The sequence below is a fragment of the Myripristis murdjan genome, chromosome 7 (assembly GCF_902150065.1).
Source record: "Myripristis murdjan chromosome 7, fMyrMur1.1, whole genome shotgun sequence".
Classification (NCBI taxonomy): domain Eukaryota; kingdom Metazoa; phylum Chordata; class Actinopteri; order Holocentriformes; family Holocentridae; genus Myripristis; species Myripristis murdjan.
The window spans coordinates 34,634,271-34,654,804 of record NC_043986.1 but is presented as its reverse complement, the minus strand read 5'-3'; the positions used below and the strand labels follow the sequence as shown (position 1 = coordinate 34,654,804).

The window sequence follows — 20,534 nt, the reverse complement described above, 5'->3', positions numbered from 1 at the left end:
TGTTCAGCTCGTCTGGTAACGTGGCCTCACACATGATGGGAGCGCTCCTGCTTTTGTAGTCTGTCACACTTTTGACTGCCTGCCACAAGTCTTTGCTGTTGTTGGAGTTGAGGTCTCTCTCCAGTCTCTGCTGATGCCTTCGCTTTGCCTCCTTGATGCCAGCTTTCAGTTTTGCTCTGGCAGTGTTGTAAGCTTCTTTGTCACCTGACTTAAAGGCAGCTTTTTTGGCTCTACATAGAGCTCTCACCTCTCCAGTTATTGTATTATTGTTATAATTTAGGGTAATAGCAAACATGAAGGAATTGCGCTGGAATCTGCTTCCCACCAGTTTTACACAGACCAAATGTACTCTTTTAAAAAGCTAAAACACATTTATTTATAGGGTTGCTATTTGTACATTACGTTGCCGTTCATTCATATAACTCACAGCTGTTGTTTTTGTTTTTTGTTTTTAGCTTGCATTGTTATTTTGGACAATTTTATTTTACTTTGAAGTATAATTTTTATTGTTTACCTTACGGAGTGTAAAATCAATGTACTTTTCTATTTGTAATTGGTTAGCCTACAGTAGGTTTATTTTTTGTTGATTTATACGCTACATTGCAAAATGTATTGTTTGTATTTTCTGTGGACCCCTGGAATGCTGGAGTGTGTTAAAACCTGAATCTCAATTGAGTTTGTAAGAATAGACTCTCAGGAAAGTGAATATAGAAGCCTATGAAGCCATTGGAGGACTGAGCTGAGACACACAAACTGTAGCCCTTGCGGACTTCTATCTATCCCCCGGCATGCACCCACGTCCACACACAAAAAATCTGGAAAAGGGCTTTATGGAAATGTCAGGTTGCATCTTTTTTACTGATGTAAAATGCCTTTTTCAAGTTAAATAAAAAATTAAAGAAAAAAAAAGAAAGGCCCTCTGTGCTGCGAGACCTGCCTACTACTCATCCCTTATAGAGAATAATAAAAACAATCCTAGGTTTCTCTTCAGCACCTTGGCCAGACTGACTAAAAGTCATAGCTATACTGATCCATACATTCCTATAGCTCTCAGTAGTAATGACTAGGGATGAGCGAGTACACCACTATCTGTATCTGTATCTGTATCTGTTCAACCATCTACATTATCTGTATCTGTATCCGTACTCAGAGTGGGTGGGGCTGAAACAGGAAGTGGGTGGTGCTTAAACCAGAAGTTGGTGTGGTTTGACCAGAAATGGGTGGGGCTTAACTGGTATATTATTTTAAGCCTGAAATCGATACGGATTGATCAGAAGTCAGATCAGAATATTTATTGTTTATTGGAAAACTATTTACAGAACAATTTTTTTATAAACACAGAACATGAATATTCTTAAGTGCATCAATGAATACAACACATGCAGTAGGCAATTATGAAGTACTAGAGAGAGAGTGTTTGTGTATATATAGATAGATATAGCTTAATTTGTAATATTTATACTACTACTATATTTATTTTTTATGAACTACAGTGAGAAAGTGTCAGACTCTCTGTGCATGCAGCCAAAATAAAATACAAATAACAATGTACTTTGTGTGTTCAGCTAATGTATGTGTGTAAGTGATGTGTGTGTTAAGACTGACTCTGCACCGCATCCGGTACGAGAAAAGTTTTCCAATTGACTTTATATCAAAAACCAGCCGGTAAGAGCGAGCAGCTGGTAAAAAAAAAAAAAAAAGCCGTGTGTCTGCAGTGAGAGACGTGATGTGAGTCTCATTCAGTCTGTCTGCTCAAAAGAAACTCTACTGACTATCAGTGATTACAGGCCAAGGGAAGAGCGAGCTGAAAAAACCTGACCGCTACTGAAGAGAGAAGCGACGTGAGCTGTCACACCTGAGAGAGTGACAGAGAGGTTGTCCCTGTGTGTGTGTGTGTGAGCGGGGCACACGGCATAGGGGAGGGTCGCTGTGTGTGACTGGCCTATCACACAAGGTGGACACAGTCAGCTACCCAATGAGGATTTTCATTCATCACGAGCACAGATATTGACTCATATTACTCGGATAATACTTGTACTCAGCAAAAGTGCTTTATCCGTACCGGATACTCGTTTCAGCCGAGTATCCAGCTCAACCCTAGTAATGACTTCATGAACTTCTTTGATAATAAAATCTTAACCATCAGAGATATCTTACTAACACCGACCTATCCTCAAACATCAGAACCTTAGTTACAGATGTAAAACCTGACATATATTTAAATTGTTTTTCTCTAATCGACCTCCCTGAACTAACAGAGAGTTTCCTCATCTAAACCATCTACCTGTCTCCTAGACCCCATCCCAACTAGGTTGCTTAAGGAAATTTTAACCTCTGTTGGCACGTCTCTACTTAGTATGATCAATAACAGGCTATGTACCATGCTCCTTAAAATTAGCTGTGATTAAACCTCTTCTTAAAAAATCTACTGTTGATCTAGGTGTTTTATCTAACTACAGAAGGTCCTTGAGAAACAAGTTGCCAAGCAGTTGTGTGGCTTTCTTCATAACTAGTCTATTTCAGTCAGGATTCATAGCCCATCACAGCACAGAGACAACACAGGTGAAAGTCACTAATGACCTCCTTGCTGCTTCGGACAAAGGACTTCTCTCTATACTTGTCCTGTTAGACCTTAGTGCTGCGTTCGCAGATCTGATCTTATCACAGAGACTGGAACATTTAATTGGCATTAAAGGAACTGCACTAAACAGGTTACAGTCCTATGTATCAGATGGCTTTCAATTTGTACATGTTCATGATAAATCCTGCATGCACACAAGATTCTGTGCTTGGACCTTTACTGTTCATCTACTGTTCTACTGTTCTACTGTTCACTATATTCTCCCTTTAAGTAATATTAGCAGAAAACACATAAATGTTCAATGTTATGCAGATGATACCCAATTATATTTATCAGTGAAGTCAGATGAAATCAATCAGATGAAATCAATCAGTTAGCTAAACTTCATGCATGTCTTCAGGACATAAAGAGCTAATCACCTGTAATTTTCTACTACTAAATTCAGACAAAACTGGAGTTATTGTAATAGGCCCTAAACACCTTAGAAATACTTTACCTAATCATATAGTTACCTTAGATAATCCAGAGCTGCCAACTCTCACGCATTGGCCGTGAGACTCACACATTTGATTGGATTCACACGCTCACACGCCACACCTCCGATTTCTCACGCTGAAGTGCTCATCAAGAGCCTTTTTTTTCTTTTGACTAAAAACGGTTCTGTTTATCTGTGATCTATCTGTTGAGCCTGAGAAAAGCCACTTGTGATCGATAAGTTATGTCTGCAGAGCAGAGGCGGGCCACTTTTTCAAGAGGCCCGCATATAAACAAAAGTCGGTTTATAATGAAAGTACGGCAGTCTGTGTGCGCGGCGCACCTGTCAGATCCGGCAGACCTGGTGCCGCGCCGCACCGCGCCAGCCCCGGCCGCAGCACCGCACAGTACGTGGCCACCCGGTCAGGTCAGGTCTTCCGGATCTGACAGGTGCCGCTCCGGCTGTCAGTTGGACCTTTCTGAAGGAGGAAGTTACCTCTGAAACTTAAGGTAAATAAACATCCCTATGTCTGATTACAAGGTACAAAAACGTCTTTTAGTTAAAAGGAAGACATGATGAATGTATGTGAACTGGGCCTATACTGATTTATGATGACGTCAGGCCATGCGTGTGTCATATTTCAACGTGATGATGGACATCGCTTGAGCGTGTTGTAATGTGTAATGTGAGCCCCCCAAAGTATTGCAAAAATCAGGCACTTCCTTTCTCAAAAAAATGCAGAGAAATTAGTCCATGCATTTGTTACTTCTAGGCTGAATTGCTGCAACTCCTTCCTCTCAGGCTGCCCCATCAAGTCTCTAAAGACTCTTGGGTTGATTCAGAATGCTGCTGGAACAAAGAAGAGAGATCATATTACTCCCATATTAGCTTCTCTGCACTGGCTCCCTGTAAAATCCAGAATCGAATTTACAATCCCCCTCCTCACTTACAAAGCTCTTAATGGTCAGGTACCATCTTATCTTAATGAGCTCATAGTGCCTTACCACCCCACTAGAGCACTGCGCTCCCAAAATGCAGGCTTACTTGTGGTTCCTAGAGTCTCCAAAAGTACAATGGGAAGCAGAGCCTTCAACTATCAGACTTCTCTTCCGTGGAACCATCTTCCAACTTGGGTCTGAGAAGCAGACATCCTCTCTTCATTTAAGAAGAGGCTTAAAACCCTCCTTCTTGATAAAGCTTATAAGTAGGACTGTCCCACAGTTCTGCTGCTATAGGCCTAGACTGCCAGGGGCCCTCCCATGATGCACTGAGCTCTCTCTCCCCTCTCCTTCCTCACATATCCATATCCCATTAACACATTTTACGAAGTGGCCATCTTCTCCCTCCTGTAGTTGTGTGCTCTCTCCTCTTCTTTCTCTCTTCCTCTGTCTCTTCTCAGCAGGTATTTCTGCCTCTGGAGCTGTAAAGTCTGCATGTATGAGGGCAAAGCACCTGCTGCCCCACCCCTCTGGTCAGGCAGAGGGTCGCCCACCCAGAGTCGGGCTCTGTTCAAGGTTTTTGGCCCTGTTAAAAGGGTTTTTTCCTCGCCACTGTCACCCTGTGCTTGCTCTTGGGGGGAATTTTGGTTCATGAATTTGGCTGATATCAGCTGGGTTTCTGTAAAGCGCCTTGAGATAACTTTTGTTATGATTTGACGCTATACAAATAAAGTTGAATTTAATTGAATTGAATTGATGTCAGTTTGATGTTCATGAGTTATGAGTCACAGCAACATATTAGTAAAAAATAACTTCAAAAAAGCTACAAACATAGTAACAAAAATAGCTACATACAGTGACAGAAAACAGAGAGGGAACATGGAAAATGAGCAACAACTCTTAATAACAGAGAACTCATTCTTTAAAGCAGTGATTCTCAAATGGGTGTACGCATACCCTAGTTCACTGGAATACTGCATGGGGTACATGAGATTTTTTTAAAAAAATGTTAATTTAAAAAATATCAGTCTAACATAATTCCCAAAATAATTAGCCCCTGCTGTAATACATTCAGTAAAAATGTAAATGTAAGTTTGATAAAGCATATTTTATCTTTATCTTTAGTTTTCCCTCTGGGTTTCCGGAGGGAAAACTAAAGTTCACTATGACCAGGAAGCAATACAGCTGAAAACGAGAAAGAAGAGGAAAAGAAGCAAAAACAGAAATAAGAAAATCTCAGTATCAGGTTGTTGTTTCACACACTGATGGAGCGGGATTGGACCTCTGCATAGAGTATTTTTTTCTACCTTTTTTTTTTTCTTTTTCTTTTTTTGCAGTCATCAGTTGGAACTTGGCTGAAAAAATATTTCAAAGGGGGGGAATTATTGAAAAAAGGTTGAGAACCACTGTTTTCAACAGTCTTTCCAGCTTCCCACTGATAATCCAGTTGGCTATACAAACAGTGTGCTGTAAATTCAGTCAGATGATCTCACCTGGAAGCCCTGGACAGCGATGCGGATAGTGTCTCCCACCTTGGCCTTGCTGGGGCTCATTGACAGCTTAGGCCCTCTAGGTGCAGCTGGAAAAGTGGTAAATATATCGTGGTAAATTTAAGAGAAAAAACTCACAAACCTCAGAAAAATAGCATTTTCTTATATTTATTTTTCTTACATTCTTATACTGATAAAAGCACATTGCAAGGTTGTATCAGACACACACTACTGACAAATTCTGCTTTGCAGTTGGATTTAGTAAATAGGAAATCCTGGTGATTTTAGCTCACAATCACAATACTGTCTTCTTTTTTCTCATAAATTTGTGACTTTATAATCTCAGAGAATATATGAGTTTTCTCATAAATTTACAACTTTAATCTAAGAAATTCTATTTTTTTTTTCTTGGAATATTTTTTGTAATTTTTTTTTTTGTCTCCCTGCAGTGGCCTGAGGATGCCGTTTTCTGACTTTGTCTGGTTATGGACATTTGACTTTGTGTCCCCATGTATTTTTTTCACATTGCCACATGCGCTTTTACTCCTTTACCTTGTGTACTGTATGATTTTAAATCCTGCATCTGTGTAGTGTTTTTATGTGGTATGTCTTTTTCATGTCTCTTTTTGTGAACCACATCAAAGACTATTTTTTTGTCAAAGTTGTGATAGATAGACATTAGTTTTCTGAATCTGAATTACTGGGTAGCTCAAGTAAGAACTGTCATATTTAGTTATACAGCAGAAGATCTACCAGTATGGAGGGATATTGACTTTAACTGTTTAGGGCTACCTTTCCCAACGTACTGTGTGTCTACTCAGATAGCCTAAAAAAACACAGAAAAGATAACATTCTGTCATGTCACAGAAATTATGTTTTGTTTTGTTAGGTTTTGTTCTTGTGTCTCGCCTCGTGACTTCCCATTTTATTTTGAAATCCCACTCTCCTCTTGTGTCAGGCCACTTGCCCTTCCCCTTGTGTGTTTCCTACTGGTGTGATTGTCTGCCACACCCTGATTGTTTCCACCTGTTTCCCATTACCATGTGTGTATATATAGTCCGTGTTTCCCTTTGTCCTGTGCCAGTTCGTCCTGTTGTCCTGTTCGGTCAAGTGTTTGTCCATGCTTCATGTCACATCAAGTCTAGTCAAGTCAGGTTTTGTATTTCCTTTGCTACTTTGTTTTGTCATTGACTTTTGTCTTGCCTTCATTTCTAGGTATTCCTTGTTGAGTGTTTTTCTGTTGCTACTTTTGTTATAGTGAATTTCAGTTGTTGCTTTTCCTTATTAAAAGACTATTTAGTTGAACTCTCGTCTGAGTCATGCGTTTGGGTTCAATCCTCCTTGATTGTGTCATAGTACTGACACAATCAACCCTATCATTAGAAATATGAAACAAATATGCTCTCTCACTTCACTCCAATTCAGGGTGAAACAGGGAGAGGTCACACCAATAACGTGAATCTTTTATTATTTGAGGAACTTTTCACCTTGTACAATATTCCTCACAGATTATTATTATTATTATTTTTAAAAATGCTGTGCTTTATGGGAGCTCATCAAAAGCAATCCATGTCTAACCCTCCTCTTTCCCTAGGAGGGACATGCTATAAATTAACTGCAAACCGCATAATAAAAACAGGTTTCAATAGCATATCATACACTCCTGATCAAAATTTTAAGACCAGTTGAAAAATTGCAAGAATTTACATTTTGCACTGTTGGATCTTAAGAAGGTTCTAAGTAGAGCTTCAAAATGCAAAAAGAAGAAATGGGAGTGAGACAAAAAAAAAATTGAGTAAGCAATTTATTGCAAACAACCATTAAACTGAAATAGGCTGTTCATCAGCTGATCAAAAGTTTAAGACCACAGCTGTTATGGTCTGGATTTTTGATGGTATGTTTTGGTTGTTTGGGGGGTGTTTTGGTTTTCCTCTTGGTGGTTTTTCTTTTTTTTCTTTTTTTTCTTTTTTTTTTTTTTTGCTTGCAGTGTTGGAATGTGGCAGAGGCGGGGCTGAGCTGTTTTCTCCTGAGGTTCGGGGAGGCACTGGGCGTGGCTTCATCTCCCCACTCTGGAATGCAAGGACGCACACCTGATGGCAATCACCTTGTTACCTTCTCCACATAAGCCAGCTCAGACTTCACTCCAGTGCCAGATAATTCTGTCTTGTTTGGTAGAGCCAGTTCTCAAGCCTATTAGTGTTTTTGCTGTTTTCTCCTGCTTTGACAGTCATTCTCTGACCACCATTTTGTGTCTTTTTCCAGCCCCGAGCCTCACTGCCTCCAGCTCCTGCCTCCTGCTGCCCACCACCTGCTGGAACCGTTTGTTTGCACTCTCAGCCTGAATTTGGACAATAAAACCTTTTTTGAACTTTGATTCTCAGTCTCCTGCTACTTGGGTCCACTTAGTCCTCCAGGCCGTAACAACTGCCTTTAAAAGCCAAAATCTTCGCAAAAAATGTGGATTCAGTGTCATTTTCTGTCAGGTATCCACACTGTCATGACCTCCTGATGGCAAAGGCAAAAAAGTTTTCTCTCCTTGAACGCGGTCGGATTGTTGAGCTGCATTAGCAAGGCCCAACAACAAGGCCCTCACAGTGTGCCATTGCTGCTGAGGTTGGACGCAGTAAGACAGTCATTTTTAACTTCTTAAAAGATCCTGAGGGTTATGGAACAAAAAAGTCAAGTGGCAGACCCAAAAAAATTTCACCGGCCCTGAGCGAGAGGATCCAATTGGCTGTCTGTCAAGACTCGGGATGATCCTCGGCCCAAATTAAGCTTGTCACTGGTGCCAACTGCAGTCCCAGAATCATCAGACGGCATCTGCGAGAGAAGGGTTTTAAGAACAAAAAACGTCTTCAAAGGCCTCGTCTCCTTCAACGGCACAAAATTGCCCGTTTGGAGTTTGCATGAGAGCACCAAACATGGGATATTGAAAGGTGGAGGAATGTTTTATTCTCTCATGAGAAAAAATTTAACCTTGATGGTCCTGATGGCTTCCAACGTTACTAGCTGGGTTTCCATCCAAATATATCGAAATTTTTGAGCGAATTTTGTCAAAATGCGCAAAAGAAAATGCGAATTTATGCCTGTTTTGTTTTGCAATTATTGGGAGAAGAGTGCGCCGTGAGATGTCACCATAAGATAGCGTCTGTGTGTCCACTGAACAACAACAACAACAACACTGAAAAACACTGAATTGAGTGAGTGATTTCGGACACAGCCAAACACTCAGCTGACACTCAACAGCTGATCATGGACAGATTCCTGTTGAACTTGTCGGCTCTTGGGAAAAGTCTGGTTACTATTTTGGCAGCGCTAACTTTGTACCGAACCATCCTAAATAAGGAATAAGAGACTAATAATAATAATAATAATAACTAATAATAAGACTGTAGCGTAGAAGTGTGACGTGGTATCCGGTCCAGTCATCGTTTATTTGCAAAACCTGTTTCCACAGCAAAAAGTCGCATTTTCTTTTATCGATACGCTGAGAAATCCACCCCCGCCAAGCATAAAAACTTTTTTGCGAATTTTCGTCAGTTTTTCAAATTTCTGGCGTTTCCATCCAAGCTTTTTTTTTTTTTTTTTTTTTCCGCAATTTCTGAAAATGCGAATAAAAATAGGTGGATGGAAACCCAGCTACTGGCATGACAAGGAGATCCACCTGAGATGTTTTCTACACGGCACAGTGGAGGGGGCGCCATCATGATCTGGGGGGCTTTTTCCTTCAATGGAACAATGGAGCTTCAGGTTGTGCAGAGGCGTCAAACGGCAGCTGGCTATGTAGAGATGTTGCAGGGGGCATCCCTCATGACTGAAGGCCATCGTCTGTGTGGTAATGACTGGGTTTTTCAACAGGACAACGCTGCAGTTCACAATGCCCACCTGACGAAGGACTTCTTCCAGAGAAATAACATCACTCTTTTGAACCATCCTGCGTGTGCCCCTGATCTAAATCCAGTTGAGAACATTTGGGATTGGATGGCAAGTGAAGTTTACAGAAATGGACACCAGTTCCAGACAGTGGATGCCCTCCGTGAAGCCATCATCTTAAGCCACCACAAATTTTTGAGGTGATTAACAAGAAAGTTTTTTTGCCTTTGCCATCAGGAGGTCATGACAGTGTGGATACTTGACAGAAAATGACACTGAATCCACATTTTTGCCAAGATTTGGGCTTTTAAAGGCTGTGGTCTTAAACTTTTGATCAGCTGATGAATAGCCTGTTCTACTCTAATTCTGTGATACAGAACAAAACCACTGGAGCCTCCTAGTGGTGACAACTAAACATTGATAGGTATGGTGGTCCGGTAAGCATAGCCCAGACTATTCTAGTTAATATGGGAATAAGCTGATCATCCACCAGCTGTGTCAATCAGAGAGAGCAGGTTATTCCAGCATGATGTCTACATGCATTGACCCAAAACCAGCTTATCTGAGCAACTGGATTAGAGAGGGAATTCACACAATCTGTGTCTGATGTGACTCCACTTACACAGTGTGACCTCTGCCTGCATGGGCATGGACAAGGCTGGGTGCTTGACTTCACAGCTGAACAAAGCCTCGTTGTCCAGCTGGGGGTTGAGACTCCATGTCAGCATGGCTCTCACCTCCATGGTGCCGTCACTAGCCACCTGCTGACGGTGTTGGAAGTAGTAGAGTGGGTCAGTGCTCTGAACCCACCGGGGAAACTCCCGGCTCACCACGGTCTCAGGAATCACCTCGGTGGTCGGGCCTGCTGGGTCTGACTCTATCTCTTTTTTCCCTTTCTGCTCCTCCTCAGGGCTATGCTGGCCAAGCCGAGCTGGCTTTGCTTCGTGCTCCAGTAGAGACAGGGACCTCTGAAGCTTGGTGTCATCCAGGTCCCGACTGCTGAGTTGCTGGGAACTCCGGAGTCCTGCTTGATGTCTGCCCTGGTTCTTTCCCAGGCCTGGGACATTGCTTAGGTCTCCTCCTATGGTGACAGATGACTGGGCAGAGGGCACCGCTTCAATAAGCTCACCATCCCGCTTAAAGTATACCTGAAAGAGGAGACAAAGACAATTTGACAGGAACAGTGGCAGTATTTCAAAACTATGATGGTGTTATAGGACCACTGTAGGAAAAAAATATATGGAGGCGGGGGAGGGCAGATAATACTCCAAAAAAAAAAAAAAAAAAACTCCAAGATTAAAGTGCTAAATTTACAAGAAAAAACTCACAAATTTCTGAGAAAAAAAAAATCTGATGTTATAAAGTCACAAATCTGCCATAAAAAACTTGGAAAAATGGTTTTTCTTTTACTTTTTGGTCAAGGACGTACATGGCTTGACTTTGTAAGGTTGGATTAGTGACACACTGCAGTCGCTGCTGCTTGTCATGTATCAGACCTGCAGCTGATAACCACATTAAATTCTACTTTCAATGGGACGGAGTAACAAGGAAATCCTGCTGATTTTAGCCCAGAATATTGTTTTCTTCTGAATAGGCCCATCCCACTGCGCAAAGAGATGTCCAGGCGATGTCTTTAATGCGTAATTTCTGGACGTCCAATTTGAAATGATGAAATAGCATAATTTTTGTTGCAGAATTGCTCATGGAAGGTCAAACGTTTGGCTTGTATTGTATGACCTGATTGATTCTGCTGGCTTGTCAATCAGCTGTGAGCACAGTTTTTCATGAAGTTTTGTTATTTTCTTATTTTAGATGTTTTGTTGGAATCAACCCCAGCAGTGGCACGAAAACAGCAAAGCTGAAGAACACCATCAATTCTCATGTCTCCTCCCTGCTGAGGCAGCTGATGGACTATGAATGGCTTTCTCCTTAGGATCCAAAAGATAACTGTTCTACATTGTTTGATGATGTTCTTTTATTGTTTAAAAGCAATGTGTTGTTTTAAGAGCTGCAGAACAAACTGTCTTTGTTCAACCTGAACATTTGCACACACACTAGAGTCACACACTCACAAGCAGCCTGGGATCCAGGTAAACCTAGTGTTCAGTGTTCAGCCAGTGACATGGCGAGATACAGACAGCTGGCAGACATGTTTCCCAAAAATGCATATGCCTTGTTTTTGTATTTCTGCACCACAGTTAATAATTTTGGACTCAGGTTTGCATCTATATGTTTGGATATTTTGAGATGAGATAGCTTGGTCTCTCAGCCTAAAAGTGTACATAGCTACTCCTGTAAAGATGCTCCAGGTAAAGAACAGGGTTGGTCACTGAGTATTCATTCAGCAGAATAACAGTCAAGCCTCACATGGTTTATCTGATGAGGACTGTTCTCCATTTTGTGATTATGTTCTTTTATTGTTTAAGGGATAGTTCAACATTTTGTCAAATTGGCCCATTGCCATTGCAATAGGTTACTGTACATGCATCTTTTGCACATCTGTTCAAAAAAAAAAAAATGCTCTAAGTTTTAATAAAAGTATTTTGTAGCAGCTCTGACACTGTGTTATTATTTGTTTCATTCACAATCTGCATAATTTGCAAAGCAGCTAATGTAAAAACCATTATTAACTGTAAAAACATTTTACAACAACATATTGTATTATTTATTTACAGGTATTTACTGGCAACTTTAGTTGCCAGGTAATTACTGTAATTTATTAGAATACAAGAAACAGTTGTAAACTAGATTACACTCAATTGCTGTTTTCTGACAAAAAGAATACAGTAAGTAACTGTACTTTATATACAGTAAAAACTTGTAAAAAATTTACAGTAATATGTTGTAATAGATTTTTACAGTAATTAACTGCGATTTTACAATACTTAGCTGGCCACTTTTTTGCCAGTTATTTACTGTAAATTCTACAGTCAATTCTTTACAGTGTAGTCATTTTTTTCTTGTAAATTTACGACTTTAATATGAAAAAATTTCAAGCTCTCGCATTTTTCTTTGATCACTAAGATTTTGTGGTCCCCTACAGGTGCCTCTAATTCTATACAGTTAAGGATGTTTCTGTCGGCTCAGTAAGGATTTATTGTTGCAAGTTGTTGTGTTTTTTTTTTTTTTTTTCTCTAGCGCAATTCGTAAAGCTTGCCCTCCTCCTGTGCCAAAAGAGCATAGTGATGACAGAAGGAGAGTAGCATCATCTCACCATTGGAGCTGGCTTTCCTCCTGTAACAATGCAAACCAGAGTGAAGTTCTGGGCCTCATAGCGGCTGAAAGGAGCAGGGCTGTCTGCCGCCACCACTGAGATAGACTTTGGAGGGGCTGCAGAGAAAAATAGGTTGTTTGACATTGTTTGACCACAAATTTTGTTTGTTTGTTTGTTTGTTTGTTTTAATCAATGTTTTAATTACATCATAAGTCAATATGATGTCATGAATATGATAATATCTGACAGCAGATTAGAAGATGCCAACCACCGAGTAGAAGAAAGAAAGAAAAAATGAGAAAGGAGAGAAAGTAGAGGGAGGAAACCCATAGCAAAATTCCTCAACAAATCTGGTAACACTGTTTCACCAAAAACTCAGAAGGGAAATTTACATAACACAAGGCTTGCAAAAACACAAAAAAACAGCCCACTGAAGTAAATGGCACATATCTTTGGCTAAGAGATAGCCAAAGAAGAGATAAAAAGTGTTTTTTGTACAGTATATATGTATATATTCTTTATTCATGTATTTATTTATTTATCTATTTATCTATTTTTTTTTTTTTTTTTTTTTAAACTTTATACTATTCTTGTTACAATATTGTCAATATTGTCCCCCTACTCCCACCCACTCCCACCTATGGAAACATATCCCCTATAGTACATAACAGGTGAAAAGGTATTGTGTATTGTGGCAGCTCAGAAATAACCTCCTCTCCTTGAACTGCAACCTCCCCTCCTGGAACTGCAACCTTATCGTGGTAGAGGGGTTTGCATGCCCTTGTGAACCTGGGAGCTGTGCTGTCAGGACCGTGGTGCTCCTGGTAGGGACTCCCATGGCAGAGAGGTCTCAGGCAAGGGGCCAGACAAAGAGCAGTTCAGAAGACTCCTATGAAGAGTCTCATAAGTGACACAAGCATCTCGCCTGGATTAAGGAGACTTGGGCCCCTTCCTGGAGCCAGGCCTAGGAGCGAAGCTCGCAGGCAAGCGCCTGGTGGCAGGACCAGCTATGAGGTCTGGCTGGGCTCAGCCTGAACAGGTCACGTGGGGGTGCCCTCTGTCTGCTCACCACCTGCGAGAGGAGTAGAAGTGGCTGGGTGTGATGCCACATGGGTGGTGGATTGGACCTACCATGCAGAAACTGGCTTTTGGAATGTGGAATGTCACCTCTCTGGGGGCGAAGGAGCCAGAGCTGGTGCGGGAGGTGGAGTGGTACTGACTAGATATAGTCGGGCTCACTTCTATGAATAGCATTGGCTCTGGAGTCAAACTCTTGGATGGGGGCTGGACTCCTTCTCTGGAGTCTGGAGGTGAGTAGCGGGTGGACAGGAGTGGGGCTACTCGTTAGCCGCTGACTGAGCCCCTGACTGCCATCACTGCAGTCCCCCCCATTTGGGAGGAATGGCCTGCCTGATCTTTTTCTTTCTTTTTCCTTCTTCCCCTTCTTTTTTACATCAACCTGCCAAGGGACTACAGTTGGAAATTAGCCTATGGCTACAAACCGGCATATTTACATGTATAATGTTCATTAATATGCTCTGTCCCTTTTAAATAAATAAATACAATAAAATAAACCCAAGCCGTGCTCTGTTGTTGGACTTCTGTGCGAGCCATGGATTGCCCATAATGAATACCATGTTCGAGCATAAGGAGGCTCATGGCTTAAGTCCTTAGGCCAACAGTCAATGATCGACTTTGTAGTTGTTTCGTCAGACCTTCGGCCATATGTTCTGGACACTTGGGTGAAAGAGGAGCAGAGCTATCAACCAATTACCACCTAATAGTGAGTTAGATCAGATGGCTGGAGAGGCTGCCGGACAGACCTGGTAAACCCAAGCGGGTAGTGAGGGTGAACTGGGAATGTCTGGAGGATGACTCTATTCAGAAGGTCTTAAACTCGTACATCCGGAAATCCATTGTTGAAGCTGCAGCATGGAGCTGTGGCCATAGTGAGGGAGACTGTCAAGCTGAAGAGGGAGGCCCTCCATGCTTAGTTAGCACGGGGGACTCCAGAATCAGCTGAGAGGTACCAGCAGACCAGAAGGGCTGCAGTGATGGCAGTCATGGAGGCGAAAACCCAGGTATGGGAGCATTTCGGGGAGACCATGAAGAAGGACTTTCGGCTGGCCTCAAAGGCGTCCTGGCAAACCGTCAGGTAACTCAGGAGGGGCAGGCAGGGCCTCATCCATGCTGTTCTCAGCAGGGATGGGGAGGTTCTGACCTCAATCGAGGATGTGCGGATGTTGGACGGTGGAAAGAGCACTTCAAGGAGCTCTAAACCCTACTGACATGCCTTCAGTGGAGGAGGCAGGGCCTGAGGAGTTGGGGGGAGGGTCTTGCCTATTTCTCTGGCAGAGGTCACTGAGGTGGTTGAGAATGGCAAGGTACCAGGGGTGGACGAGAAAAAGGGGACCGGATAGTGGTGGTGCAGGCAGAAAATTTTTAACTAATAGCCTACACCTCTTACTAACGCTGTATAACTGCTGGTCATTGCATTAATATCCTACAACAGAACAGACATAGGGTTATTATAAAGAGAAAATTCGTTGCACACGGGTGATACCATTAATATCTTAATGTACGATATCTACATAAAACGGATAAAATGGATCAGGTTAATTTCATCTGAACAACAGATTTCCTGAGCATTTATATGGGCTACGCAAACTTCAATCCACATGATAAAAATTCATCCACGGACCACCAAAGTAACATTTGACTGTTTACTTAAAGCAACTTAAAATTACTCTGGCACGGTTGGGGGGTGTGTGCTCCAGTACGGTACAGGCGCTCATGCACGAGCATATGCACGGTCACGCACACAGCGCGCGAACGTGGATACGACGTAAATCATGCCGTCCTCCTGCTTCCGCAAAATTGTTTAATGCGCACAGCACGATTAACTGTGAATCGCGATCAGTAATCAACTGATAATAATAATCAACCAGATCCGGCAGACCTGACTGGGTGGCCACGCACACCGTGCGGTGCTGGTCGGCACCGAGCAGGCACCACTCCCCCAAAATTTCACAATGTTTCCAGCCAGGGGAGCTCATGTCACCACTAAGGGAGCTGTGCTCCCCTTTGTTCCCCCTTATTTCGCACACTGGTCCTGTGGGCAGTGCTGCAGGAGTATGGGGTACTGGGTGTACTGCTGCGGGCCATCCGGTCCCTGTATAACCGCAGTGAGAGCTGTGTCTGTGTTCTTGGCACCAGGTTGAGCTTGTTTCCAGTGGGTGTTGGACTTCGCGAGGACTGCCCCTTGTCTCCAATTCTGTTCATGATCTTCATGGACAGGATTTCAAAGTGGAGTTGATGAGGATCAGCACCTCTAAGTCTGAGGCCATGGCTCTCTGCCGGAAAAAGGTGCTTTCCCCTCTCTGAGTGGAGAGCGAGTTATTGCCTCAAGTGGACAAGTATCTCAGGGTCTTTGTTCACAAGTGAAGGTAGAGTGGAGTGGGTGGATTGGGCGGCGGCAGCAGTTATGCAGTTGCTGTACTAGACTGTCATTGTGAAAAAGGAGCTGAGCCAAAAGGCGAGGCTTTTGATTTACTGGTTGATCTTTGTTCCAACCCTCACCTATGGTCGCAAGCTCTCAGTAGTGACCAAAAAAACGAAGTCACAGATACAAGCGGCGGAAATAGGTTTCCTCCGCAGGTTGGATGGGTGCACCCTTAGGGATAGGGTGAGGAGCCTGGATATCCGTGAAGAGCTGGAAGTAGAGGTCCTCCTCTAAGGAGAGGAGCCAGTTGAGGTGGTTCGGGCATCTAGTCAGGATGCCTCTGGGCAGGGTCCATAATAACCATAACAAGACAGACTATCTTGGACTATCATGCAAAAGCAAATAATGAATAATAAATAAAAAGATGAGCTTGTGCAGGAGGTTGAGAGGTACTGGCTAGAAATAGTCAGGCTCACCTCCACACACAGCTTGGGCTCTGGAACCCAGCTCCTCGAGAGGGGCTGGACCCTCCACTATTCTGGAGTTGCCCTCGGTGAGAGGCGGCAGACAGGTGTGGGCTTGCTCATAGCCCCCCAGCTTAGCCGCCATGTGTTGGGGTTTACCCCGGTGAACGAGAGGGTCGCCTCTCACTGTGGGTCGGCTCTCACTGTTGTTTGTGCCTACAGGCCAAATGGTGCTGTAGAGTACCAGGCCTTCTTGGAGTCCCTGGGAGGGGTACTGGATAGTGCTCCGACGATGGACTCCATTGTTCTACTGGGGGACTTCAACGCTTACGTGGGCAGCAACAGTAACACCTGGAGTGGGGTGATTGGGAGGAATGGCAGGCCCAAACGTATTGTGCGAGTCTTTTGGGAACGTCTGGCCGAACCCCCCGTTGGGGAGGTCTTCAACTCCCACCTCCGGGAGAGCTTCTCCCAGCTCCCGAGGGAGGCTGGGGACATTGAGTCCGAATGGACCATGTTCTCGGCCTCCATTGTCGACGCAGCTGTACGGAGCTGTGGCCGCAAGGTCTCTGGTGCCTGTCGTGGCGGCAATCCCAGAACCCGGTGGTGGACACCGGAAGTAAGGGATGTCGTCAAGCTGAAGAAGGAGTCCTACAGGTCCATGTTGTGTACCGGCAGGCCAGGCGTGCCGCGGCTTGAGCAGTGGTGGATGCAAAAACTCGGAGCTGGGAGGAGTTCAGTGAGGTCATGGAGGATTACTATCGGTCGGCCTCGAAGAGATTCTGGCAAACGGTCCGGCGCCTCAGGAGGGGGAAACAGTACTCTGCCGACACTGTTTACAGTGCAGGTGGGGAGCTGTTGACCTCGACTGGGGATATTGTCGGGCGGTGGAAGGAGTACTTCGAGCGTCTCCTCAATCCCACTGTTACATCTTCCGTCGAGGAAGCAGAGGCTGAGGACCCACAGGTGGAATCATCCATCACCCAAGCTGAGGTCACTGAGGTAGTTTGCAAGCTCCACAGTGGCAGGGCGGCCGGGGTGGATGAGATCCGCCCTGAGTATCTTAAGTCTCTGGATGTTGTGGAGCTGTCTTGGCTGACACGCCTCTGCAACATCGCGTGGCGGTTGGGGACAGTGCGTCTGGAGTGGCAGACCGGGATGGTGGTCCCTCTTTTTAAAAAGGGGGACCAGAGGGTGTGCTCCAACTATAGGGGGATCACACTTCTCAGCCTACCCGGGAAGGTCTACGCCAGGGTACTGGGGAGGAGGATTCGGCCATTAGTCGAACCTTGAATTCAGGAGGAACAATGCAGCTTTTGTCCTGGCCGTGGAACACTGGACCAGCTCTATACCCTCCGGAGGGTGCTTGAGGGTTCATGGGAGTTTGCCCAACCAGTCCACATGTGTTTTGTGGATCTGGAGAAGGCATTTGGCCGTGTCCCTCATGGTGCCCTGTGGGGGGTGCTCCAGGAGTATGGGGTCCAAGGCCCTTTGCTAAGGGCTGTTCGGTCCCTGTACGACTGGAGCAGGAGCTTGGTTTGCATTGCCGGCAATAAGTCGGACCTGTTCCCAGTGCATGTTGGACTCCGGCAGGGCTGCCCTTTATCACCAGTTCTGTTCATAATCTTTATGGACAGAATTTCTAGGCACAGCCGGGGGCCGGAGGGAGTCCTGTTTGGGAGTCACAGGATTTCATCGCTGCTTTTTGCAGATGTTGTCCTGTTGGCTCCTTTGAGGCAGGATCTTCAGCAGGCATTGGAGCGGTTTGCAGCCGAGTGTGAAGCGGCTGAGATGAAAATCAGCACCTCCAAGTCCGAGGCCATGGTTCTCGACCGGAAAAAGGTGGCATGCCCTCTCCGGGTTTGTGGAGAAGTCCTGCCTCAAATGGAGGAGTTCAAGTATCTCGGGGTCTTGTTCACGAGTGAGGGAAGGATGGAGCGTGAGATTGACAGACGGATCAGTGCGGCCTCTGCAGTGATGCGGTGTTCCGGGCATGCCCCACCGGGAGGAGGCCCTGGGAAAGACCCAAGACACACTGGAGGGACTATGTCTCTCGGCTGGCCTGTGAACGCCTTGGTGTTCCTCCTGAGGAGCTGGCGGAAGTGTCTGGGGAGAGGGAAGTCTGGGTGTCCCTGCTTAGACTGCTGCCCCTGCGACCCAGCCCCGGATAAGCGGTAGAAGATGGTATGGTATGGATTTTATGTTGAGTTAAAAGCACACAGAAACCATAGCTAGTAAATCTTAAACAAAGTATTGTGTTAAAAACCTATGGTGTGTTAAATGTGACTAAATCTAAGGAGGCACATGAAAAGGTCCTAATGACAGGATACACCCTGCCCTCTATCCAATACATTAAAGCCTAACCTTAAAAACATTAATTTAATCACTGTCAAATGAGACATAAGTGTAGGCCTATATAATGACCAGGCAGTTGAAACTGATGGCAAATCACTGTTGTCTTATTTAGACTGGTTGTCTGATTATAATTACTGGCTGGTTTTTGCATTCCTTATAAAAAGTAATCCCTGATAAAAGTTGTGCGCAGTTGTGTGTTTTTCTTACCTATGACAGTGAGCGTGATGCTGCCAGAAGCAAGAACCACCTTGTCTTGGGAGGCCTTGTCATATATCCCTACATGGCACTCATAATGGCCGTCATCATCCATTTGGACTTCAGGAAGCCTGTTCAAATACACAGTAACAAAGATTACACAAGATTTTCATTTCCACAGTATATTTCAAAGCTGCAAAAAAGCTGTTGCTCTAGCACTAATAAAAATACTTTCAACATGTCCAGTTCTATAACAGAACAGTCATCAATTCCAACAAATGCAGTATCTTTACCCCACTGAGAGCAAGTTGTTTTGTATAAAAGGAACCTTCACTGTGCAGCCAGCCTGCAGATGGACTCAGAGCAGTGATTGGGATGAGTTATTGAGTGGACCAGGCACGGGGATACATACATACATACATACATACATACAGTGGTGGAAAAAAGTTTTCGGACACCCTTAAAATTTTACACAATCTCAAATATTATCATGAAATATTTGTGGAAAAATCTTTTTTGTTTCAAAAGGTGTGTCTGCATTAGACAGATACAAACAAATACAAATTATATATATATATTTTTTTTGTTTATTGTTTACAAGAAAAACTAACAAAACTAAATTTTTGACAAATTCTTCTGACCACAGAGTCTTCTTCCAATTCCTGGCTGTCCAATTGTTGTGTGCCTGGACCCAACAACGCCGGGCTAGCCTCTGTCTCTTATTGATCAGGGGCTTCTTGATAGCCTTGTAGGACCTTAAGCCATGATCTAAAAGTCGGCCACGTACAGTGCGGGTGGAACACTGGACACCAGTTTGGTTTGACCACTGCTGCTGAAGCTCCTGTGATGTCATTCAGCGGTTGTGCCTGCACATGTGGATCAGGATGCTGTCATTTCTTGCTGAAGAAACCCTTGGATGTCCAGATCTTGGTTTGTCTTCCAAGCTTTTGGTTCGTCTGTATTTCTGCAGAGTGCATCCAACTGCTGAAGGACTGCATCTGCACTTCCTGGCTATCTGGCGGCAGCAGTACCCTTCCTGGCTGAGATTCTTTATCTTCAGGCGTGTTTCCTGTGTTAGGTTCCTTGTTTTAGCCATTTTTGTGTCTGAAGAACTTTCAAATGTGCTAGCTTTATATGGACACAAAGCTTGGCAACAAAAATTGTGTCTTTTAATAAAAACAATGACCTTCATCACTGGTACCAAAATGACCCAATACTCAAAATTTCTTATTTTTTATGGAACCAATCAATTTTAAGTTTTTAATGGCTTTTTTAAGATTTGTTTAGTATTTTGGCTGTGACTGTACTAAAAGAAATTGCACTTGAAGACCTAAGTGATTCTTAATGTAATATTTCACAAATGCATGGGATGTCCGAAAACTTAATTCCACCACTGTACATACATACATTCACCTCCATGGGGGCCTTGGCACCCGCTGTTTGCCTTCTAGAGAGAAATCGAGTTTTTTTTTTGTTTGTTTGTTTGTTTTTTTAAATAAAACTAAAT

At 43.7% G+C, this 20,534-nt stretch overlaps 1 protein-coding gene across 2 annotated transcripts in view; it reads right to left on the bottom strand.

The window, feature by feature from the left end:
* Positions 1–20,534, bottom strand: part of igsf21b (immunoglobin superfamily, member 21b) — a 52,211-nt gene that overhangs the window by 7,057 nt on the left and 24,620 nt on the right. For both annotated transcript variants that reach the window (XM_030056192.1, XM_030056191.1), the window contains 4 exons: positions 19,040–19,158; positions 12,572–12,687; positions 9,980–10,505; positions 5,488–5,573 (listed from right to left, as the gene is read on the bottom strand). In XM_030056192.1, the coding sequence (XP_029912052.1) occupies positions 5,488–5,573; positions 9,980–10,505; positions 12,572–12,687; positions 19,040–19,158 (847 nt within the window). The remainder of the gene's footprint in view (positions 1–5,487; positions 5,574–9,979; positions 10,506–12,571; positions 12,688–19,039; positions 19,159–20,534) is intronic.